The 22,574-nt window shown below is 31.2% G+C and overlaps 1 protein-coding gene across 1 annotated transcript in view; it reads right to left on the reverse strand.

The window, feature by feature from the left end:
• LOC143058372 (uncharacterized) overlaps positions 1-22,574 on the reverse strand; it is a 50,090-nt gene that overhangs the window by 21,719 nt on the left and 5,797 nt on the right. The window contains exons 3-5 of the mRNA XM_076231869.1: positions 10,790-10,878; positions 3,043-3,149; positions 1,672-1,709 (exon numbers count right to left, since the gene is read on the reverse strand). Of these exons, the coding sequence (XP_076087984.1) occupies positions 1,672-1,709; positions 3,043-3,149; positions 10,790-10,878 (234 nt within the window). The remainder of the gene's footprint in view (positions 1-1,671; positions 1,710-3,042; positions 3,150-10,789; positions 10,879-22,574) is intronic.

Here is a 22,574-nt window from a genome sequence, read left to right on the forward strand (position 1 = left end):
TTTAAGGATGCACACCTCTGACTGAGGAGTAAAAATTTCTAGAATTAAAACTTTTTTCTTAAACCTGATTTTATGGGTTTTTAAGACTTTAATAAAGTAATTGCAACAAAAAAAATCTTATGGTGGTGCACTTCTTTTTTTTCTAAAGCCATTTGAAAATGGATTCACACGAAAATAAATGAATCCACAATGGACAAGTGACCTCTCCATCGTCCATGATAATGGTACAGCCTACATTTCACTGTCCTTGGACCACAGTTAAAATTTAAAGAGCACCTGTTTAAGAACTCAGTGGGCCTCAGTCTATATCTTGTGTTTGAAGACTAACTTGACCATAGTTAATATTTTAAGAGCACCTGGGTAAAATGGTTTAATGACTCACTTGGACACACTATTTATTTTAGAGAATCTTCTCACATACTCACTAGGCCACAGTATATATTTTAAGAGAATCTGTTAAACACAATAGATAAGTGACCTCTCCATCGTCCATGATAATACAGCCTACATTTTCCTGACTTGGACAATCTGTTTACCTTGTTGATTATTGATCTGGTATTAAAGCAATCCTTTTTGCTTTACTTCTTTCCTTACTTAATTATATCTATAGATATATACATCATAACTCAGACGTTAGTCGTCTGTATGTGTAAACAGATTTTTTTTACATCAATATCATCATGTCATAAGTCCTCTTAATGTTTCTTAGTCCCCCTTTATTAGATGTTGGGATATATATATAGTAATAAAATTCATGGCATTCTTTATTTTTGAAACCTATATATATCATATTACTTTGTATTAAGATATTTAAAATTCAAATTAATATTTGTTCTTTTAATTATATTTTTTCTTTAATCAAGTGAGATAAAAAAAAAAAAACAATATAGAAATCTAAATAACCAAACTTACAAGGAACGGGCTTAGCTCAAATTGAACAGCAAGCCATAAAGGTCCCTAAAAATGTCTAATGTCAAACTCTAGCCATCTAATGTAATTAAGCACAGAAGACACAGAATTCAGATTTTCCTTTTTTTTGTAATTTCATAGAAACTTTTTGGTAACTTTATGAACTTTAAGACATTAGTTTTCATTTCCTTTACTCTGTTCATTAATAAATACCATAAATAGATTTTTCCTACATTTTACATCGTATTTATGAAGTTTTTAAATGTCATCAGTAATTTTAAAACATTAGATCTAATTTCTAAAACAATTTCATCATGTTTATCCACCAAAAATTAATAGAATTATCATGTTATATATAAAAGTCAGTGTAGAGAAGAAATCTATTTTAAGGCATAAATTCCTTGATTTTTAATGTAAAATAGTATTGGATTTCTGTTGCTCTTTTAAGCTTAGGTCTTTTAAAAATCATGAAATTCCTTGGGTTTTCCAGATTTTTATGAGGCCTCCTTTAACTTTTAAAATGACATGAATCCTTAGCACAAAAATATAAGTTGGGATACAAGTTCTCTCATGAATGGACTTCATGGAGATAGGTTAACATCGAATTTAAAGTTTAACAAATTACAAATTTTCTAAAGGCTTGAATGCAGACTTAGCAAAATTAAGAATTCAAATACCAATGGAAAAGTGTTGCTCAATACACCAAATCTTTTACCCATGACAAAAGCTACAGATCCATTATTTTTTAGGTTATTTACTTACCATCCCTAGACATACCAACTGCAATACATTTCTTCAACCTGCAACATATTTTATAATATATAAGTGAAAATAATTTACTTTTGTTTGACAATTATAATCAAATTAAATTCCTATAAAAATTGTGTTTGTATGTGTGTTTGTTGGTGTTTAACTTGTTCAACAGCCACCAGTTTTAGTACTTGGAGGAGATCAGAAAACCAACAAAAACTGTTAACATTAAAATGACTAAAATTCATTTATTAGGAGAAAAAAATGCATAAAACTTGATGTTTTTTAAGGAGGTACCCAACACTTTCACTAAAATTAATTTGGCTCGTTTAATTTTCATTAAATTTTGACAAATTATTTACTATGACCCTTTTACAAAAATATAAAAAAATCAAAAAATTTGAACCAAGCGTTTTATCAGAAAAATCACACTGGTTATTTAGCAGTTTGACAAACACTTATTTTGATCATTGAGAAGCTTTATATTGCCTTCATAAGGCAACATAATTAAAACAGTTAGCTGATATTACAGAGTTATCTCCCATTAGTGTTAGGTACCACCTTAAGTTGTTTGTTGCTGTCCTTATATACTGTAAATCAACTAATTTTTCGTGACTTTCCCAAATTAACCATATAAACTAATCAAATAAAATTCATTGTGAATATGTAATACATGGATCTTTCCTTATTCTACTACAAGAAACAAATTTGTAAATTGTGAAATTTAATCCCCACAAAAAAGTACTATAGTAAAGGCTGAACGCATGATAAAGTATCCAGGAAAAATAAGTTAGTTTGCAGTAGTCCCCATCTCTTATTATCAAGAGTGTGCTAGTATATTTCTAAATAAAGGGTGTATGTTTAAAAGAAATCTCTGCAAAGAAATTTGAGGGACCACTACAAACAATGCAGCTATTCTGCCCTTGATTCACACTGGTATAAAATCAAGGGAGATAATCCAAAAAGTTATTGTTTTAAATTAACAAGGGTAGATAATCCAACAAGCTATTGTTTTAAATAAACAAGGGTAGATAATCCAAAAAGCTATTGTTTAAATTAAAAAGGGTAGATAATCAAAAAAGCTATTGTTTAAATTAACAAGGGTAGATAATCCAAAAAGCTATTGTTTAAATTAACAAGGGTAGATAATCCAACAAATTGTTGTTTTTTAAGAATAAATAACAAAAATTCAGAATTCCAAGGAAAATTCAATGGAAAGTCCTTTATTTATGGCAAATCAAAACTTCATTCACATCAAACAAATAGTAACAACTGTCATATTCCTGACTTGGTTCAGACATTTCCTTATGCAGAAAAAGGTGGATTGAACTTGGTTTTATAGCTAGCCAAACCTCTCATTTGTATCACTTAATATATCCTTACCTGCAGTACTGACATCGATTTCTGTTGACTCTCATGATATTACATTGCTGATTCTTTAAACAAGGTCTGTATTGTATCTTCTGCTGAATACTGCGACGGAAAAATCCCTGAAGAGAAAACATGTTTTGATAATTCCCTTTACAATGTATTAAACCCCCTTTGGACTAGACACACTAGTTCTAGACAATTTTTGCATACTGCATGTACTATAAATTATAAAAAAAAATTTCAAATAGTCAGGATATTACATACTCCATTGCTGGTTTTTGGCCCACGATTTCTTACTAGTTAGAACAATAAATTAAATCCCCAAAATCAATTGTAACTTTTTTTAGTAATATGGCACCTTGTGGTTAAATTTCATAGAGATCCATACACTTATACTCAAGTCAAATAGTCAAAAACCTTTCTCTGAAAGAAATTTTTAGTTATTCAAGTTGAAAATATAGTAGAAATAGTAAAAAAAAAAAAATGTGCCTGACAAACTCATTAAAATCAGTTTGGCACATTCTGAAGAAGCTTTGATTCTAGATTAACATGAAATAAAAATTTTGAAAATAGAATATGGAAAAAGTCATCATAATAAAATCTTTTCCTTAAATCACAAGTTTCTAAATAAGCTGTCAGGCCTAAATTAAAATATTGTTTGTTTGCCCTTTTCCGACCCTATGTTTTGAAACAGGGTAGGTAGGTAGGTAAAATATTTTATTTTTTTCCCCCAAAAAATAACTTGGCTCGGTATATTATTTGTCATGGGTAGGCAGGTAGGTATAATATTTTATTTTATAGATACAAACTCTGCATAATGTCATTTGTGTCCGGTTTTTTTTTGCAAATAAGTTTTCTGGGACTATTAGTTTAAAAAAAAAATATCACGTAGAATGTGAAGCTAATTCATATGCACAGTACTATTTTGTTTTAAAATATCAAAATATAGAGCTGTGCCGCATATCTTCAACGTTTATATGCCTGGAACTTCGAAGAGTTTGAACTTGCACTTATATTCTGTACCAAGTACCTTGTATGCTTTATACCTTAAGATTTTCTGTAAAAGATAACTTTGTACTGATAAGATATGTCCGGACAGACATACATAACTAGTAGAAAAAGTCCGTAGAGTGTTAAAAAACATCGTGTGTGCCCTTGTTTCCAATAAAAATGCTACAAGACTTAAAACTCTGACAATTGTCACGTATTTTACATCGCATTTATAAATGATCTGTATGGACAACTTGGCGATTTTACTGCCAGATATTCTCCACTTTACAGGGTTTTGTCACGTTTGATTCAAATCAGATATAAATAATATAGCGGCATCGTTAACATAATCATCCCGATCTGCGGATCACAACTCAGGTGATACCAAACGGACTGGACCTTATCCGTTAAAGATAAAACCCGAGAATTCCGGATAAAATAGTTTTGAGCGGGAAATACAACTATAAGACTTTTGGTAGGAACGAAAAAATAAAATAAAATAAAATCTTGCTGGTAAATACAAATAAAAGATTTTCAGGCGCAACGAATTTATAGGGTCGGTCGGTAAAGGGCAAACAATCAATATTTTAATTTAAGCCTCAATTAACAGAATTTATTTCAATTTCTAACAATTTGATTTAAACATCATCAACCATTTATCCCTTAGCAACACATAACCTAATTGCACTTTTATTTAAGTCAACTAGGACAATACCATCATCAAGTTCCCATAAAAAACTAAAACAATTTTTGTTAACACACAATGGTTAAAGACATTAACTGGAATCTTATGTTTAAAAATATTCCATAATCTACTTATAAGCTGATTTAGTAGAGTAAACTTTGTGTACCGTCTGTGTTAAAGAAGTTAATGATAAAATATCGTAGGATGATGACCAAGGCACAATGTCACACAATCAGAATTACTGGAGACTTCTATAAATAGCTTATTAAGAAATAGAGAAAAATTTGGTACTATTAAAGCGTTTCATCCCGCTGCAAATAATTGCACCTGTCTTAAGTCAGGAATCTGATGTACAGCAGTTGTTGTTTGTTATGTAGTTCTTGTTTCTCATTTTTATATAGATTAGACCATTGGTTTTCCTGTTTGAATGTTTTTTCATTACTAATTTTTGGGGCCCTTTGTAGCTTGCTGTTCAGTGTGAGCCAAGGATCCATGTTGAAGGCCATACCTTTACCTATAATGGTTTACTTTTATAAATTGTTATTTGGATGGAGAGTTATCTCATTGGCACTCATACCACATCTGCCTATATCTTTATATTAGTTTTCTTGTTTGAAATCTTACCTTTGTGATTTCGGGGGCCTTTTGCGCTTTATGGGATCAGCTCATTGTTGAAGGCCATACAATGACCTGTAACTGTTAATTTCTGTGTCATTTGGTCTCTTGTGGAGAGTTGTATCATTGGCAATCATATCACATCTTCTTTTATCATGTTTATATCACACAAACAAAGTATATCTGGGTTCAAGGTCATGAAAACCTTATACATGTTATACAGTAGATTCTGAGAATTATCAGATACATGTTTTGAAAATGTCAGCAAAAATTGATCCCATTACCCGATATATGTGATTAAAACATCAATTATTTTCTCTGCATATTAGCCTACATCCTATATATATGGTGGTATTAAAACTAGTTATTTGATTTAAAAGGTCAAAAGGTCAGAAGGTTCTATTAGTTCATTTAAATTAACAGAACAGCTGAAGATACTTGACTAAAGTACAAATGATTTATAATTAATACATAAATGAATGTTTTAAATATTGATGGTCAACTTGGCTAATTATATGGTTTAAAAGCTTACTAATAACAGCAAAATACATGTAGTGTAAATGAATACATTTATTTCAAATCTTTGACCTTTCACAAAATTGTTTTTCTTAAGAAAAAATCACAACAGACATTGTTGAAAAAAAATCACAACAGACATTGTTGAACTTTTCACATAAAAAAACATGACAATATTTCAGAATTTACAGAACATTTAATACAAACAATACAGATGGTTTTGCAAAATTTTTATTAAAATTGATGGAATAGAAACATCCAGAAATATTAAGACATCGTTAATTATTTTAAAGCTGGTTGTAAAGCAAGACCATGCATCCCCTACTTGTAATTCAAATGTTCAGAAGTACCAGACGTGAGCCAGTTATACACCTTTGATCCACTGTCAAGATGCTAAACAAATATAAAGTTATTCTGTTCACTTGTATCACGGTGAGACAAAAATATTAAAGGTTCTGAACAAATATAAAGTTATTCTGTTCACTTGTATCACGGTGAGACAAAAATATTAAAGGTTCTGAACAAATATAAAGTTATTCTGTTCACTTGTATCACGGTGAGACAAAAATATTAAAGGTTCTGAACAAATATAAAGTTATTCTGTTCACTTGTATCAAGGTGAGACAAAAATATTAAAGGTTCTGAACAAATATAAAGTTATTCTGTTCACTTGTATCACGGTGAGACAAAAATATTAAAGGTTCTGAACAAATATAATGTTATTCTGTTCACTTGTATCACGGTGAGACAAAAATATTAAAGGTTCTGAACAAATATAATGTTATTCTGTTCACTTGTATCACGGTGAGACAAAAATTTTAAAGATGGTGAACAAATATAAAGTTATTCTGTTCACTTGTATCACGGTGAGACAAAAATATTAAAGGTTCTGAACAAATATAAAGTTATTCTGTTCACTTGTATCACGGTGAGACAAAAATATTAAAGGTTCTGAACAAATATAAAGTTATTCTGTTCACTTGTATCACGGTGAGACAAAAATATTAAAGGTTCTGAACAAATATAAAGTTATTCTGTTCACTTGTATCACGGTGAGACAAAAATATTAAAGGTTCTGAACAAATATAAAGTTATTCTGTTCACTTGTATCACGGTGAGACAAAAATATTAAAGGTTCTGCACAAATATAAAGTTATTCTGTTCACTTGTATCAAGGTGAGACAAAAATATTAAAGGTTCTGAACAAATATAAAGTTATTCTGTTCACTTGTATCACGATGAGACAAAAATATTAAAGGTTCTGAACAAATATAATGTTATTCTGTTCACTTGTATCACGGTGAGACAAAAATATTAAAGGTTCTGAACAAATATAATGTTATTCTGTTCACTTGTATCACGGTGAGACAAAAATTTTAAAGATGGTGAACAAATATAAAGTTATTCTGTTCACTTGTATCACGGTGAGACAAAAATATTAAAGGTTCTGAACAAATATAAAGTTATTCTGTTCACTTGTATCACGGTGAGACAAAAATATTAAAGGTTCTGAACAAATATAAAGTTATTCTGTTCACTTGTATCACGGTGAGACAAAAATATTAAAGGTTCTGAACAAATATAAAGTTATTCTGTTCACTTGTATCACGGTGAGACAAAAATATTAAAGGTTCTGAACAAATATAAAGTTATTCTGTTCACTTGTATCACGGTGAGACAAAAATATTAAAGATGCTGAACAAATATAAAGTTATTCTGTTCACTTGTATCATGGTGAGACAAACATATTACAATTGCAAGTTGTAGACATACAAAGTGATGAATGAACCATATGTTGATGTCTGCCAGACAAAAAACTTATCAAATACAAAATATTAAAGCTATTGAATAAGAAAATTTATTAAAAACATGGTTGCTCAAATAATTAAATTGGTCCTATTCATTGATGAAAGATTTGTGATAGGTATATCATAACTTATAAATCACTTCAACCTTATCCACCTTTATGAAGTTTTGCAATCAATTTTTACCTAGTCAATACAGGTGTGCTATGTAACCTTGAATATAATTAACTCATCAGAAAAGAAAATAGAGAACATTTGACACTATTGATCACATATGTGGTATGGTTGACAGCTATCCATCAGAGTTCAAATGAGGTGGATATAGCCAATATAATAGGTCACTGTACGGCCTTCAACTCAACCATGTGTAAAACACATATACCGGTACTATTGAGTTTGATTGAGCTATTAAAGACCCAGATATGACAAAATGTAATGAAACAATTTAAAAGAGAAGATTAACAGTTTATTTTACCTAATAACTTTTGATTTTGTTATTTTTATGGACTTTTTTTTAATTTGCTTTGGATTTGACAATAGTTTTGTAATACTTTTTATTATAAAAATGTAAAGATAAATATTCCTCCTTTGAGAAGTTTTCTTTCAACAATTCTCACAGGTATCTAGAAACATTTTAATGATAGGTTATAATCTTCTTAGCTGACTAAAATTGTTTTTCAGAAGTAAATTGACAGACAACCTTGAATATATAGGGTGCATCAAATATATAGACACATATTTACTGTGTTTACTCAAGCGTAAAATGCACAATTAACAAAGATTTATAAGATGCAGAGTAATACTTATTGATAATTACCTATAAATGACATGTTGTCAACCCCCTCCAGTCATTCTATTTACAAGAAGTTCACAAAAAAACCATGGCAATTCTCAGATTATTGGTAAAAATAATAATTTGAAGTACATGGGAAAAGTAGGTCAAGGCTTAGAAGGGTAAACAAAAACAACAAATTTATTCATGAGGCGTAAAAACAATGGTAAAAATAAAACAATTTTAGCTAATAATTAATATTTGATGGGTTAGCAAAAATATAGGCTATTTTTATTTCAAAATGACATCACTCATCTTCTGCATTTTTTTATACTTAAGTCTCTTCTGTTCATTGTTTTAAAATATCTTGCATACATTTGGTAAATCAAGGGTAAACAAAAATCTAATTTGATATTTTTGTGCAAATAAATGACCGTCTGAAGTGATTTACATAAACATATGTTGGCTCTTAAGACCTGCCAACTTAACCCAACTAAAATAGACATGTCTTGACTATCTAAATTTTGTTGACCACGGACCTACCAAATTGACCAATTTAAAATAGAAGTAAGTTGACTAATTTATTAAAGTTGACCTCAGACTTGCCAAATTGACCAATCTAAAAATAGCCCTGTGTTGACTATATTATCTAATTGATGTTGGCCCTATAAGCTAAAAACTTGGTCCAACTTATTATGACATGTGTAAATGTTTACCTCAGACCCAATCTTAAACAAATATGGGTTAACAAACTAATTGATGTGTTTCCTAGACCTGTCAACTTTGCCCATATAAAATAGACCCATGTTGACTTTTGTATTGATGTTGAACCATCAAAAATAAACTTTCATTAACGATCTTATTGATGTTGAGTCGTTGACCCTGTTTTTTCACTTTTTATTGATATATATACAACTTGTTTATGCAATTAACGATTGTTACATAGTTATTAACTTCCTGGATTAGTCAACCAATCTAAATCAGCCAATCAGATTATAGATATTTGTTTTTCTCCATCATCAATGTTTAAAAATATGTAAAAATATGTTTGATATGTAACGGGTTAACAGGTGTCATTAACAACTTTCCATTCTAATGTACTTTGTCCTGCGTGTAATTTCTAATTCTTTGTCAAATAGGCCACATTTTAGAATCGGTCAACACAGCAAAATATCTCAGTATCACCATATCCAACAACATGATTTGGGATACCCATATCAACAACATCACAGCTAAAGCAAACAAGATCTTAAGGCTTTTTATGAAGAAACTTAAAAATTAATCAGGAAGAAACAAAAAGTTTGGCTTATAAATCTATGGTACGATCAAACCTCGAATACTGCTCTTCAGTTTGGTTCCCTAACACCCAAAAACAAAAAAATAATATTGAAAAGGTACAAAGGAAGGGCAAAATGTTACGTCACCAACAGGTACCACAACACCAGTAGTGTCACTTCCATGATTGACCATCTTAAATGGAAGTCATTGGAAACTCGCAGAAACATCAATCGAGTAACAATGATGTATAAGATCACACCAACTTATAGCAGTCGACCCAAACCTTTACCTCTCACCACAGCCAGTCAACTGAAACACCAGATTCACCAAGTCACTACAATATCAAACTTTCAGAACCAGAACAGATTTCTTTAAGTATAGCTTTTTTCCATACACAGTTGTACTCTGGAATTCACTACCACAAAACATCATTAGTGTAAACTCTTTGGATCAGTTTAAAGTACTAATCCAAAGTCAGTATATTTAGTCATCCACCCTGTTTGTACATATATGTAAATGAGTTAATTTTGTTTTCTATTTTTTAAATTTAATCTTTGATTAATGCACTCATTAGATTGTTACATTTTATTAAGTGTCTGTTTGCAATGCGCCGACGAATAGTCATCAATGTGCTGATGAATCTTCGTACGATGTAGATGTAGATGTAGAGAGTGGTGGATCCAGAAATTTTCATAATGGTGGGGTGTGGGGGAGAGGGGAGGTGCACTGACTGCCTAAGAGGGGGCTGATCCAGTCATGCTTCAGTGATTCCTTATATAATCAACCAAAATTTTCTCACAAAAGGGGGGGTCAGAGCTCCCTTAAAAAAACACTCTTAATCCAACTCTGCGTACCTACAATGTACCAATGACTTTTATCGAATTATTATAAAATTTTCAACAATATAATTTCTAGATTGTATTTTACTTAAAACTTAAGGTCCTGGCCGGCAAGAAAACAGGTTAATCTGTTGAAAATTCATATAAAATTTAGTTATAACTTTCAAAAAAAGCCACTGCAAAAGCATGAAAAGGTCATACTAAAACCAGCTACATATATCTCAGCACTGCTTCAAGGTCTATACATTGCAAAACCTACCTTGCACCCTTCACAAGCGTGTACCCCATAGTGGAAGCCGCTAGCCTTGTCCCCACATACTCGGCAAAGTACAGTATCACCATCAAACTCTGAAAAAAGACAACTTTTTATTATAATAAACAAACCAGAAAATTAACATAGATATATTTTTGTAAATCATTTATGAATCAGTTTAAAATATGCATTATATTAGGCACAAAAATACCCCCCCCCCCCAAAAAAAAAAAAAAAAAATAAATCAAATATTGCATACATATCTGAAAATATTGTTATGCAAATATAATCAATTAAATCAAACTACTGCATCTAAATCTGACTTAAAATAATAAAAAAATCATGCATTCCTTCTTAAATCCATAACTCTCAGGATATATATACGATTTGTTAGTTTAAGTTTATACAAGATCCACTGGAAGAAATAATAATGAACTGGTCAGACACTGACCATGTTGACCTCAATCATATACTATTGAATCTCAAAATTATATGATTTGCTGTTATAGTGAAAGTGATCCACAAGAAGAAAAAATAATTTTGAATTGACATCAGATATTATGAGATGGTTAAGATTAGTGGGTTACCTGAGATCCTAATTGTTCTCCTTTTGAACAAGACATTAGACAATTGTTATGTTTTGCTTTGTATGATCAATATATATAAACTAAGCATAGGTTACATGTATGTCTGACAGTTTCAAAAATACTACATCTATATATATACATATACTTCAAGATTTATAATCATGACTGATTCAAATATTTTTGTTTTTAATAAGAACAAAGTGCATTGATCATCACAAAACTCCTTAAAACATTAGGTAACATGGCAACCATTGTTTGGGTTCTTGAGATATACAGTGAAACCTGGCTGAACCCAATCCTGCATAAAACCAAAACTTTTATAAAACAAGCATGTTCTTAAGAATCGTCATATCAAATTGTATGCATTGTGAACCTGATAAAACCGAACATCGGTCAAAACCGTACAAATTAAGTCTCAAAGAAGTTCGGTTTAAACAGGTTTCATTTTATCATGATAAAGTACAAATTGTAGAAACAGGTTACACAGTCTGTTTGAGTTATTCACTCTCCCCTTATTAATAATGTTGATGTGAATAAAGAAAGCCAGTAGTATCATACCAAGCTTATTTAAGGCCACAATATCAATCATAAAGCTAACAAGTTTAAGACTTGGCCTGCATATTTTTTTCTTTTCTTGCTTCATATACTTATTGGCGATGTTAATTATTATATGGTGACTGGGGTTCTTTTGATGATAAATCATCAATTGCCCAAGTCAAGTTAAAATTCAAAGTTTTCTTTTGGTCTTTTTTCATTGAAATTGGACAAGAATGAAATTGTCTTTCCAACGTCTTCTGCCTATAAAACTGGCTGCAATGATAATTTTAGCTAAGTGTGTTGAAGGTGATGCTAAACACCAGCACTCGATTAATATATGAACCTAATGTTATACACTTTCTTATAAGTTTACATCTACCTGGATTTTTAAGTAAGTATAAAGATAAGACAAGTAGTATGATTGCCAATGAGACAACTCTCCACAAGCAACCAAATGGCACAGACATTAACAACTATAGGTTACTGTAAGGCCTCATTTAACAATGAGCAAATCCCAAACTGCATAATCAACTATAAAAGGGCCCAAATCATTGACCTACATGTATCTATAAACTCATTAATTTGGAGAAGACATTACTAAGTGTCTAATCCATTTGTCATTTTTGAACAATAAAATATGTTTAAGCTAATCAACTGATGCTAATTATTTAAAACTATCTTAAACAATTTTAATAAGGAAAATATCAATATAATTATATTACGGAAGATAATATAAATAAGAAATATATCTATATGTAAGAACAACACATGTACATGTAATTAGTATTGATCAGAAGTTGTATAAAATACAATTAAAAAGACTGTGTTTTAAAAGATGGTATGAATGAAGCTTACCGGTGCAATGTTTAATTATTCCATTCCTATAAGTAGTAAGATGCATCATGACTGAGTGTTGTATGATGACATGTCAATAGTTGTGGGAGGCAAAAGTACACTTGTTAACCTAATTACATATCAGTTTATTCTGGTGCCCTAGGGGCCTAACTATGGGGAGTCTTCAACCTCCCTCAGTTCCTGTAATATCATTACTGGTACCAATTTTTCTGCTCAAGATGCCAATTTTGACAATACATGTCTCTTCAGTGATGCTCGTGGCTGTAATGTTAGAGTCAATTATTGTGTCTGAGGGGCCAGACTATGGTCATGGAGAGCCTGCAACCTCTCTGTAATGTAAGAGTCACTTAATGTGTCTGTGAGGGGCCAGACAATGGTCATAGGGAGCCTGCAACCTCCCTGTAATGTAAGAGTCACTAACTGTGTCTGAGTAGCCAGACTATGGACATGGGGAGCCTGCAACCTCCCTGTAATGTAAGAGTCACTTAATGTGTCTGAGGGGCCAGACTATGGACATGGGGAGCCTGCAACCTCCCTGTAATGTAAGAGTCACTTATTGTGTCTGAGGGAGCAGACTATGGTCATAGGGAGCCTGCAACCTCCCTGTAATGTAAGAGTCACTCAATGTGTCTGAGGGGCCAGACAATGGTCATAGGGAGCCTGCAACCTCCCTGTAATGTAAGAGTCACTTAATGTGTCTGAGGGGCTAGACTATGGTCATAGGGAGCCTGCAACCTCCCTGTAATGTAAGAGTCACTTAATGTGTCTGAGGGGCTAGACTATGGTCATAGGGAGCCTGTAACCTCCTGTATAATGCAAGTGTGCTTTGAGTCAAACTGAAAGATATTTTACAATTATCTATAGAGACAATTACCTCCCCCCCACTTTTTCTCAAATACTAAATCATCCATCACCATGATCACTGCTGAATATTTGGTAATCATTGTATATACCAACAATCATGACAAAAAAAATAATAAAATGTGTTCCAATCCTTTATACAGCATTCATTATGACTTATAAATGATACAAACATCAAAAATATCAAATATCCTTGAAATATATGTCCCTCATAATTTTACCAAAACAAAAGGTCATAAACCTGATATTTTTCACCTATATATAGACCATCGTAATTATTTATATCCATGGCTATGTCATGATTTAAATGTCATGGCCATAAAAGGCTAACACTTCAAAACCATCAATTTACTTATCATTTTTTAATCTCATAATTGGCAACAGGATTTATAGATGTTTCAAGGTTTTTACACAATAACTAATTTCACTGTCTCATTATTAATATAAAACTTCAAGGATGTTTTTTTTTACATTAAAAAATAATTTTCGCTACAAACTTTATCAATATACAACTTGTTTTTCATGTAAATTATTTTCATTCTATGGTGAACCCTAGTAAATATATATTTATGTTCAAATGGACTTAAAAAAACGTAAAGTGTTATCTCACTGATCTATGATGGTATAAATGAGAAGTTTGAAACCCTAATAGCTAAATTAAGCAAAAATGTGAATATTTACTCTAATGCCCCACTTTTGGTGTGTATGTCCGTAAAATTTTGATTTGATAATATTACGGAAGCAGTGTGATATAATTATGATTGCTGCCTTTAAAGCCCCAGAAAAGTAACTGGATTATGCACTATCAATATAATATGACAACTTGCTATATTTCAATCTAAAATTGTCTTTTACTTTTACAAATAATTGATTGATTGATCGTTGGTGCTTAACACCCCTTTCAGAAGTTTGCTTTCTTGTGGAAGATTCATTTTTTTGGTGGAGGAAGTAGGACTGACCTTTGACAGAAAACTTAAGATTTAGAGCATGTTGAAGGCAATGTATGATCCTCAGCATTGACAGGCTAATATAAATAATGCTGTTAGTTTTCTCCTTTGAACTGTTTTACATTTTCATTTTAGGGTCTTTTATAACAGACTATAGGGTAAGGACTTTGCTCATTGCAGAAGGCGGTATGGTGTCCCATGACCTATAGTTGTTAATTTCTGTGTCATTTTGGTATCTTGTGGAGAGTTGTCTCCTTGGCTATCATACCACCTCTTTTTTTATATAATGAGTGCTTATCAGCAGTACATTAGTTTCATGGATTTTGAACTTAAACTTGACCCTAATGGAATTCTGATAGCTGCTTAAGAAAAGACTTAGATACATGCTCCTCATTTTAGGTCTTCACATTTAACCCTAATACCAGCACAGCTAAAAGTATGATATTTTGATGTTAAAGAACCTAAATTAAAACTTTGAAGGGAAAAAGTACAATAGTGGGTTCATTTATCTTCGTGGATTAAGGATACAAAATAGTTAAATTCATCATGATATTTGATTTCATTGTTTTGCTAATTTCTGCATACTAGCCTTTGAAAACTTTTACTTCATTCAACATTTAAATTCATGATTAACCTATTCACACAAAATAAACAAAAGTTGTTATCCCACATACATGATGAAGGATTAAGAATGTACGAAAGTTTTTATCCCACAAAGAATAATAAATGAACAGTCCATTGGACATTATCTTGTTTACAGGTCATGCAGGTAGATCTACCTAACAAAGTTTTATTGATTCCTTAAAGAAAATATTAATTATTTTTTTGATATAAAGTTTTATATACAAGTTTTATATACTTGACATTGACCCGTTTTACAGCTGAGGTAGTTTTAAGTTGTAAACAAGCTATTTACAAAGTTATTTACTTAATTATCATAGGTTAATAGGTCAACAGGACTCAGTATGTGTATAATCATGTCCTTCTTTATAAATCTAATGTCTGATGACCTGAATACACATCTTTATAAATGAGGTGTTAAAAAAACTGTTTCCAAGTTCCTTGGAGGTGAAATTTATAAACTTCTTACAAATCTATTGTCTGACCTAAATATAGCTGTTATATTTTTGGGGTTAAAAAACTACTACAAAATGTTATCAAGTCTCTGTTTTGAAATTAAACTACTTCATGTTCATGTATAGGAACATTTACAAATAAAAATAGATGTGGGGTGATGGTCAAAGATAGCTGAACAATGAAATTATTATCATCAGATTATGATATAAATATACTGTACAAGTATTGGTTAATTGGGTGTTGTTACGATGTACCAACATCCACTGGGAAATATTTTCATAAATAATCAGGACTTAAACAAATTAACAATTAATTCAATAGGATAGAAATATATTTTGGAAAGATTTCTATCCTTCACAGATTTTGCATAGATTTGAGAAAGGTCAACACTACTTTGGAACTGATTAACTTCCACTACAAATTCAATATGTCAGTGAATGTAGTACCAAACCTCTTAAATAAAATTATTTTGGCTCATTTAATTTTCATAAATTTTGAAAAAAATTACTTTGATACAGTTAATATTCTGAGAGATATAATGACCCAGTCCGTTTTAAGGTGGTACCTTACACTATAGAGCGATAACTCTGTAAAAATCAGCTGAATGTTTATCATTTTTATCGATTCTATTGTTAAGGAAATATTAAGCTCATCAATGACTTAAGTGTTTGTCAAAAGTCTATATATCTAATAAATGTTTCTTATAAAGTATGTGGTTCAAATTTATGGATTTTTTTAATATTTTTTGTCAAAATTTTATGAAAATTAAACAAGCCAAAATAATTTTAGTCAAGAACTGTTCGGTACGACCTTTAATAACTGACAGTGAATTTGTGTCTCACATATTGTTGACTCCTCTCAAATCTATCCAAAAAGTTCAAGATAGAAATCTATCAAAAATCAGTGAACGATAAAAATCAATCAGTAAAAATATCCATTTAATACAAAATTAAAGAACCATGCAGAAAACCAATAACAATATGAATGACCAGTCCAGTAAATGACCTGTATATATATGTAATCCATAGTCACCACCTGGAGAGCTGAATTAACAAGTCACAGATCCCTACAAGACAAATCAATAACTGACCTCTGTCCACTATATAGGTCTCATAAATTATTGACCACTTCTACAATGTCCCTGAACCAAAGATCTTCAATAATAATACTTTGACCAACCAAAACATGCATGGTCAAATAACCTTGTCTTGAATAGATAATATGGACACATGGAAAAGTTTGGAATGGAATGGTAAACCTGCTTATTTTAATTATACTACAACTCAATGGCAGCATTTGCTAAACAAATTTATATTCCCAAGGGTTCTGAAAAAACTTTCCAAATCAATAGTTTTAATTCCCAATTGACAAGATTTGAAATTTTGCTTGTGTCTTAGAGAAGTTACCCCCCCCCCCCCACCCCTACCACGTTCACAACAGAGCCTGCAACAATGAGCAAACCCATAAAATAAGCTATAAAATGCCCCAGAATTACAAAATGTGAAACAATTTAGAAGAAAAAACAATCAATAAACATCCACAACAGGCAGCTGATTGAAGCAAAAAAAAAGAAAAAAAATTATGGTAGACAACAACCAATGCTATCCACTGGACAACAGTTGGTTCCTAGCTTGAGCCAGGCACATAATTTAAATGATTAAGGAACACAATAAGAACATTAATAATCCTGTAACAGTATAATCTGATTGTTACAAAAACTTAATAATGTCAACATTGATACAAAATCAACTCAGTAAATACCAAGTTCCATTAAATGACCGTTGGTTATTCTTCGATTAAATCTGTTTAATGCCAGTACTAATGAACTGAGATATTGAATAGGTAGTTAACGCCAGTACTAATGAACTGAGATATTGAATAGGTAGTTAAATGACCTAAATACATGTACACGTATTACAATAATCCTTCCTTTAAAACAAAAGGTGCCTATATTTCTGACTGCTTTGTTATGTAATGTGTGGTATTATCAAGTCACTGTTCTCTTTAAGGGCTGGCAGTCAGCTAAAGCAGACTTCCATGTCAGTATTTTGTCTTTATTTGTACATATATCTTTTTTAATTATTAAAATCCTATGGACAATCTGTCTTCTTTTAAAAATTATCCTGCTATTAAACAATTACTGTGAATTCATTTATTATTGTGGGTACGAATTTGAATGGATTGAGGAAAACTTGAATCCTTGTGAAATAAGATTCAGCGCACCACCAGTGCAGGATTCAAACTCATCACTTCAGCATGCTTAGCATTGACTGGCTAGTGATAAAGTAGTTAGACTACTTAGATCACTTATCAATCAATGTCCCTGAACAAATCTGGGCTTTCTATTATTAATTAATATATGGTACATGTTTTGCTCATTGTTGAAGGCCATTCAGAGACCAATGCTTATTTGCACATCATTAAGTCTTTGGAAGACCATAATGTCTCATTCATGCCATAATATTGGCAATCAAACCTCATCTCAGATACTCTACTGAACTACATCTTAGGTTCATTAGCATGATTAGTATTATAATACATGACCTTGTACATGTACCTGTAGTTCTAGTGAATTATATGTTATGTACATTTGTATTATAATACATAACTTTGTACATGTACCTATAGTTCTAGTGAATTACATGTTATGTACATGTGTATTATAATACATGACATTGTACATGTACCTATAGTTCTAGTGAATTACATGTTATGTACATTTGTATTATAATACATGACCTTGTACATGTACCTGTAGTTCTAGTGAATTATATGTTATGTACATTTGTATTATAATACATGACATTGTACATGTACCTGTAGTTCTAGTGAATTACATGTTATGTACATGTGTATTATAATACATGACGTTGTACATGTACCTGTAGTTCTAGTGAATTACATGTTAGGTACATTTGTATTATAATACATGTACCTGAAGTTTACTAGAAACATTGACACTAAAATTAGGATTAATGTCAATATTTTTATTTTTGTGAAATTTGCAAAAGGGTTATCATGATTATTATTTTAAATAAAAGGTTATACGACAATTAAATGTTAATAACCTTAAGCTTGCATTAGATAGTAAAGAATTTTGTACAGTGGTGAAATCAAATTTTATATATATTAGTGCTATTTAACTAATACCACGGAAAAAAATAAAATCCACATAAAATATTCCTACTCTCTCCCCCTTCAGCAATGTTCAGAATATCAAATAGTTATTCCCTTAATCACATTTCTCATATTTACACAAACAAAATTAACTTTAAATTATGTATGAGAAAGTTACTACACGTACATTACTTTATATCTGAACTTCTCAAAAGATCTGAGGCCACTGATCATTTGCATATACCAATAACTTGGATTGCAATGGTACAAATGATCAGGATTAACAAGATGACTATTTTCATCAATATATGATTTCCCTGTTTACACAATGTCTATATGAAGCCTGTAGAAAAGTAATATATACTTTTTTGTTGTGGTTTATTTATACCCCCTAAATAATTGAAAATTGCTATTCCCCAAAAAAATAAGAATGAATCTGGATCTGCAGTATAAGTACATTTTGTATCACCTTTTATAGAAATTTTACTACTTGCTTAACCTTTGTCTAAAACAATTAACATGATTAAAGATCCTCAAAGATAGAAGATATTAAGAAGAAGAAATAAACATAGACATCAACATGGTCAAAGTTATCCCTTGAGGACTATAGACAAGACATTACATAATCATACTATTAAGTACATCCCTCTGTACATTGTATAATTACACTCTGTATAATTGCTTTTACAACAACTACAATTTGTAGAAAACCCAAAACATGTAATAGTCAATTTACTTATTGTCATGGGTACTGATTTTTGTTGAGAAAAAAATCTTGAGCATTCAAATTTGTTGATTTGACAAACTCTACATTCATCAGGCAATAGTAGTAACACACATTTTGTAATAAAACTGAGAATGGAAATGGGGAATGTGCCAAAGAGACAACAACCCAACCATAGAGCAGACAACAGTAGAAGGTCACCAACAGGTCTTCAATGAAACGAGAAATTCTCGCACCCGGAGGCGTCCTGTACATGCACCAGCCTATATGAAATGAGTATTTAGTTAACAGTACCCAAAAAACAATTGTATTGACTTAAAAATAACTAATGATCATAAAAAAGAAGATGTGGTATGATTGCCAATGAGACCAAAATAACACAGAAATTAACAACTATACGGCTTTTAACAATAAGCAAAGTTTTATATACCACATATTTAGCTATAACAGGCCCTGAAATGACAATGTAAAACAATTCAAACGAGAAAACTAACGGCCTCATTCATTACATATTATTAAGAGATTATCGCCGAAAATCAATGGAAATCAACATGCAAATATACAAAATATCAAAACTGGCAATTTGATCACAAATGACATCATCATATACTTGTAAAGAGAGAACATTTAGGGGCTGTAAACTACAAACAACATCACATGAGCTGCATTGGATAGAAATCCAACTTATGCAAATGAATATCAATACATGTAGATGTTAACTCGGGTTGACAATTGACAAAATCTCTATGCAAAGTCTGTGGCTATTGGAAAATTTAGTTGTTATAAGAACCCTTCAAAATAAGCCCAAGTTCATCTTTTATTTCACATTTGAATGTTCCAAAATCCACCATTTTATACATGTACATGTGTACGTGAACTTACATAAGGTGGATTTCTGTCTGATGCAGTTCATATGTTATGTTATATAACTCAATTTGTTTCACTTTACATTGAACCCCTCAGAATACTTTAAAAACACTTAAATTTCATATAATTTATAAAATTTTATTAAATGCTTTCAAAGGTCATGTGGCAATTATTCTTTCGAATTGTTTTGTCAGGTTTTCCTGGTTCATAACTTTTAACCTTTCCATCATCCAAGAAATAAATGAAACGTTCTGGCTTTGGTGTAAGAGGTTACAAACTATATATATTGACTTTTGAACTAGACTGAGTAGACAGGAATTCAATAACAATTAACAAAAAAAGTTTTATTTTTGAAACATGAATCATGACCATTATTTTTTTACTTTAATTTTAGTTTCTTTTTTTTAGTATAATTTCGGAGTTTGGTATGACATCCATTGTCACTGAACCATTAATGTACTTATTTCTTTGGGGGGGCTGCTGAAGGACTCCTCCGGGTGTGGAAGTTTCTGGCTGTGTTGAAGACTCATTAGTGGCTTTTGGCTGTTGTCTATGTCTCTTTGACACATTCCCAATTTCCATTTTCAATTTTATGGTTAAAATAAAGATTGACAGACAGTTACATGTATGTCAGTCTCAGTGGGTTTAAAAGGATCTGGAAACCATCCATTCTACTTTCTGTTTTTACAAACGACCTTCCAGGCCCTCAAGGTTAAGTCAGAATGATACAACCTTCAAAAATTTGAAGGCAGACATTTCAATAGAGCCTTTGCTCATTGTTGAAAGCCTTACGGTGACCTAGTTGTTGATTTTTGTGTCATTTGGTCTTTGTGAAGAATTGTCACATTGGCAATCATACCACATATTCTTTTTTATAATTCAAACGTTGATAAAAAAATATGTTGTAATTACTAATTAAAACAGAAAGTAGGACAGAATTTTGTGAGATCCTTAAGCTTGTAAGTGTAGATACAGGATCTGTGTTTTAAATAGATTGAGTCATAACTGGACCACCATGGATTGAACTAAACTAAACTACTTATAAACTTTCCTTTAAGTGTCAGATCTTAGTGATAACTTTCACTATCATTAGCAATGTCAGATCTTGGTAATTATTCATCAGCATTAACAAGTGTCAGATCTTGGTGATAATTTCTACCAGCATTAACAGTGTCAGATCAGCTTTATAATGTGGTGATAATTTTCATCACCATTAACAGTGTCAGATTAGCTTTAGAACATTGTGATACTTTTCACCAGCATTAACAGTGTCAGATTAGCTTTAGAACATGGTGTTAATTTTCACCAGCATTAACAGTGTCAGATCTTGTCGATAAATTTCACCAGCTTTAACAGTGTCAGATCTTTGTGATAAATTTCACCAGCATAAACAATGTCAGATCTTGGTTTATAATTCACCAACATTAACAATGTCAGATCTTGGTGCTAATTTTTACCTTTAAAGGTCAGATCTTGTACATGTTGATAAATTTCACAAGCATTACAATGTAACAATGTTAGATCTTGGTGATAAATTTCACCAGCATTAACAGTGTCAGATCTTGGTGATAAATTTCATCAGCATTAACAGTGTCAGATTTCACCAGCATTTACAGTGTCAGATCTTGGTGATAATTTTTATCTGTATTAAAAAGGTCAGATCTTTTTGATAATTTCCCCAATTAATGGTGTCAGATCATGGCGACAATTGTCATTAGTATCAAAAGTGTCAGATCATGATAAATCAATAAATTTTTCAACTTGACTGTAATATCTTCATTCCATAATATATACATCATATTCCATTTTTTATTTTATGAATTCACTGTGTCATCATGGTCATGGGAGATTGTCATCACATGAAGGTATTTGCTTGGTGACATCAAAAAGCAACAGTTAAAAGATCTTGAACAATGCATTCTTATATGTACATTCTTGATTGAAAGTGCCACTTTAGGGCTATTTGGTGGCAGCCAGTTTTAATTGGTTGAGGCAACCACTCGGCCACCGAGGCAACCACTCGGCCACCGAGGCCCCCTACATTAAATTGAAAACCTTGAGAAAAACTATGAAGATGTATCTTTCAACTTACCCTGTCTACCAGACATCATTATAGATCTCAACTAAATATCTAATCATGTCCAGTTATTTATCAAATGTTCAATCCATTGATAGTTCAAAACATACATCCAGAACAACAAATTACCAACAAAATGATC

This window comes from Mytilus galloprovincialis, chromosome 14 (assembly GCF_965363235.1).
Source record: "Mytilus galloprovincialis chromosome 14, xbMytGall1.hap1.1, whole genome shotgun sequence".
Lineage (NCBI taxonomy): Eukaryota > Metazoa > Mollusca > Bivalvia > Mytilida > Mytilidae > Mytilus > Mytilus galloprovincialis.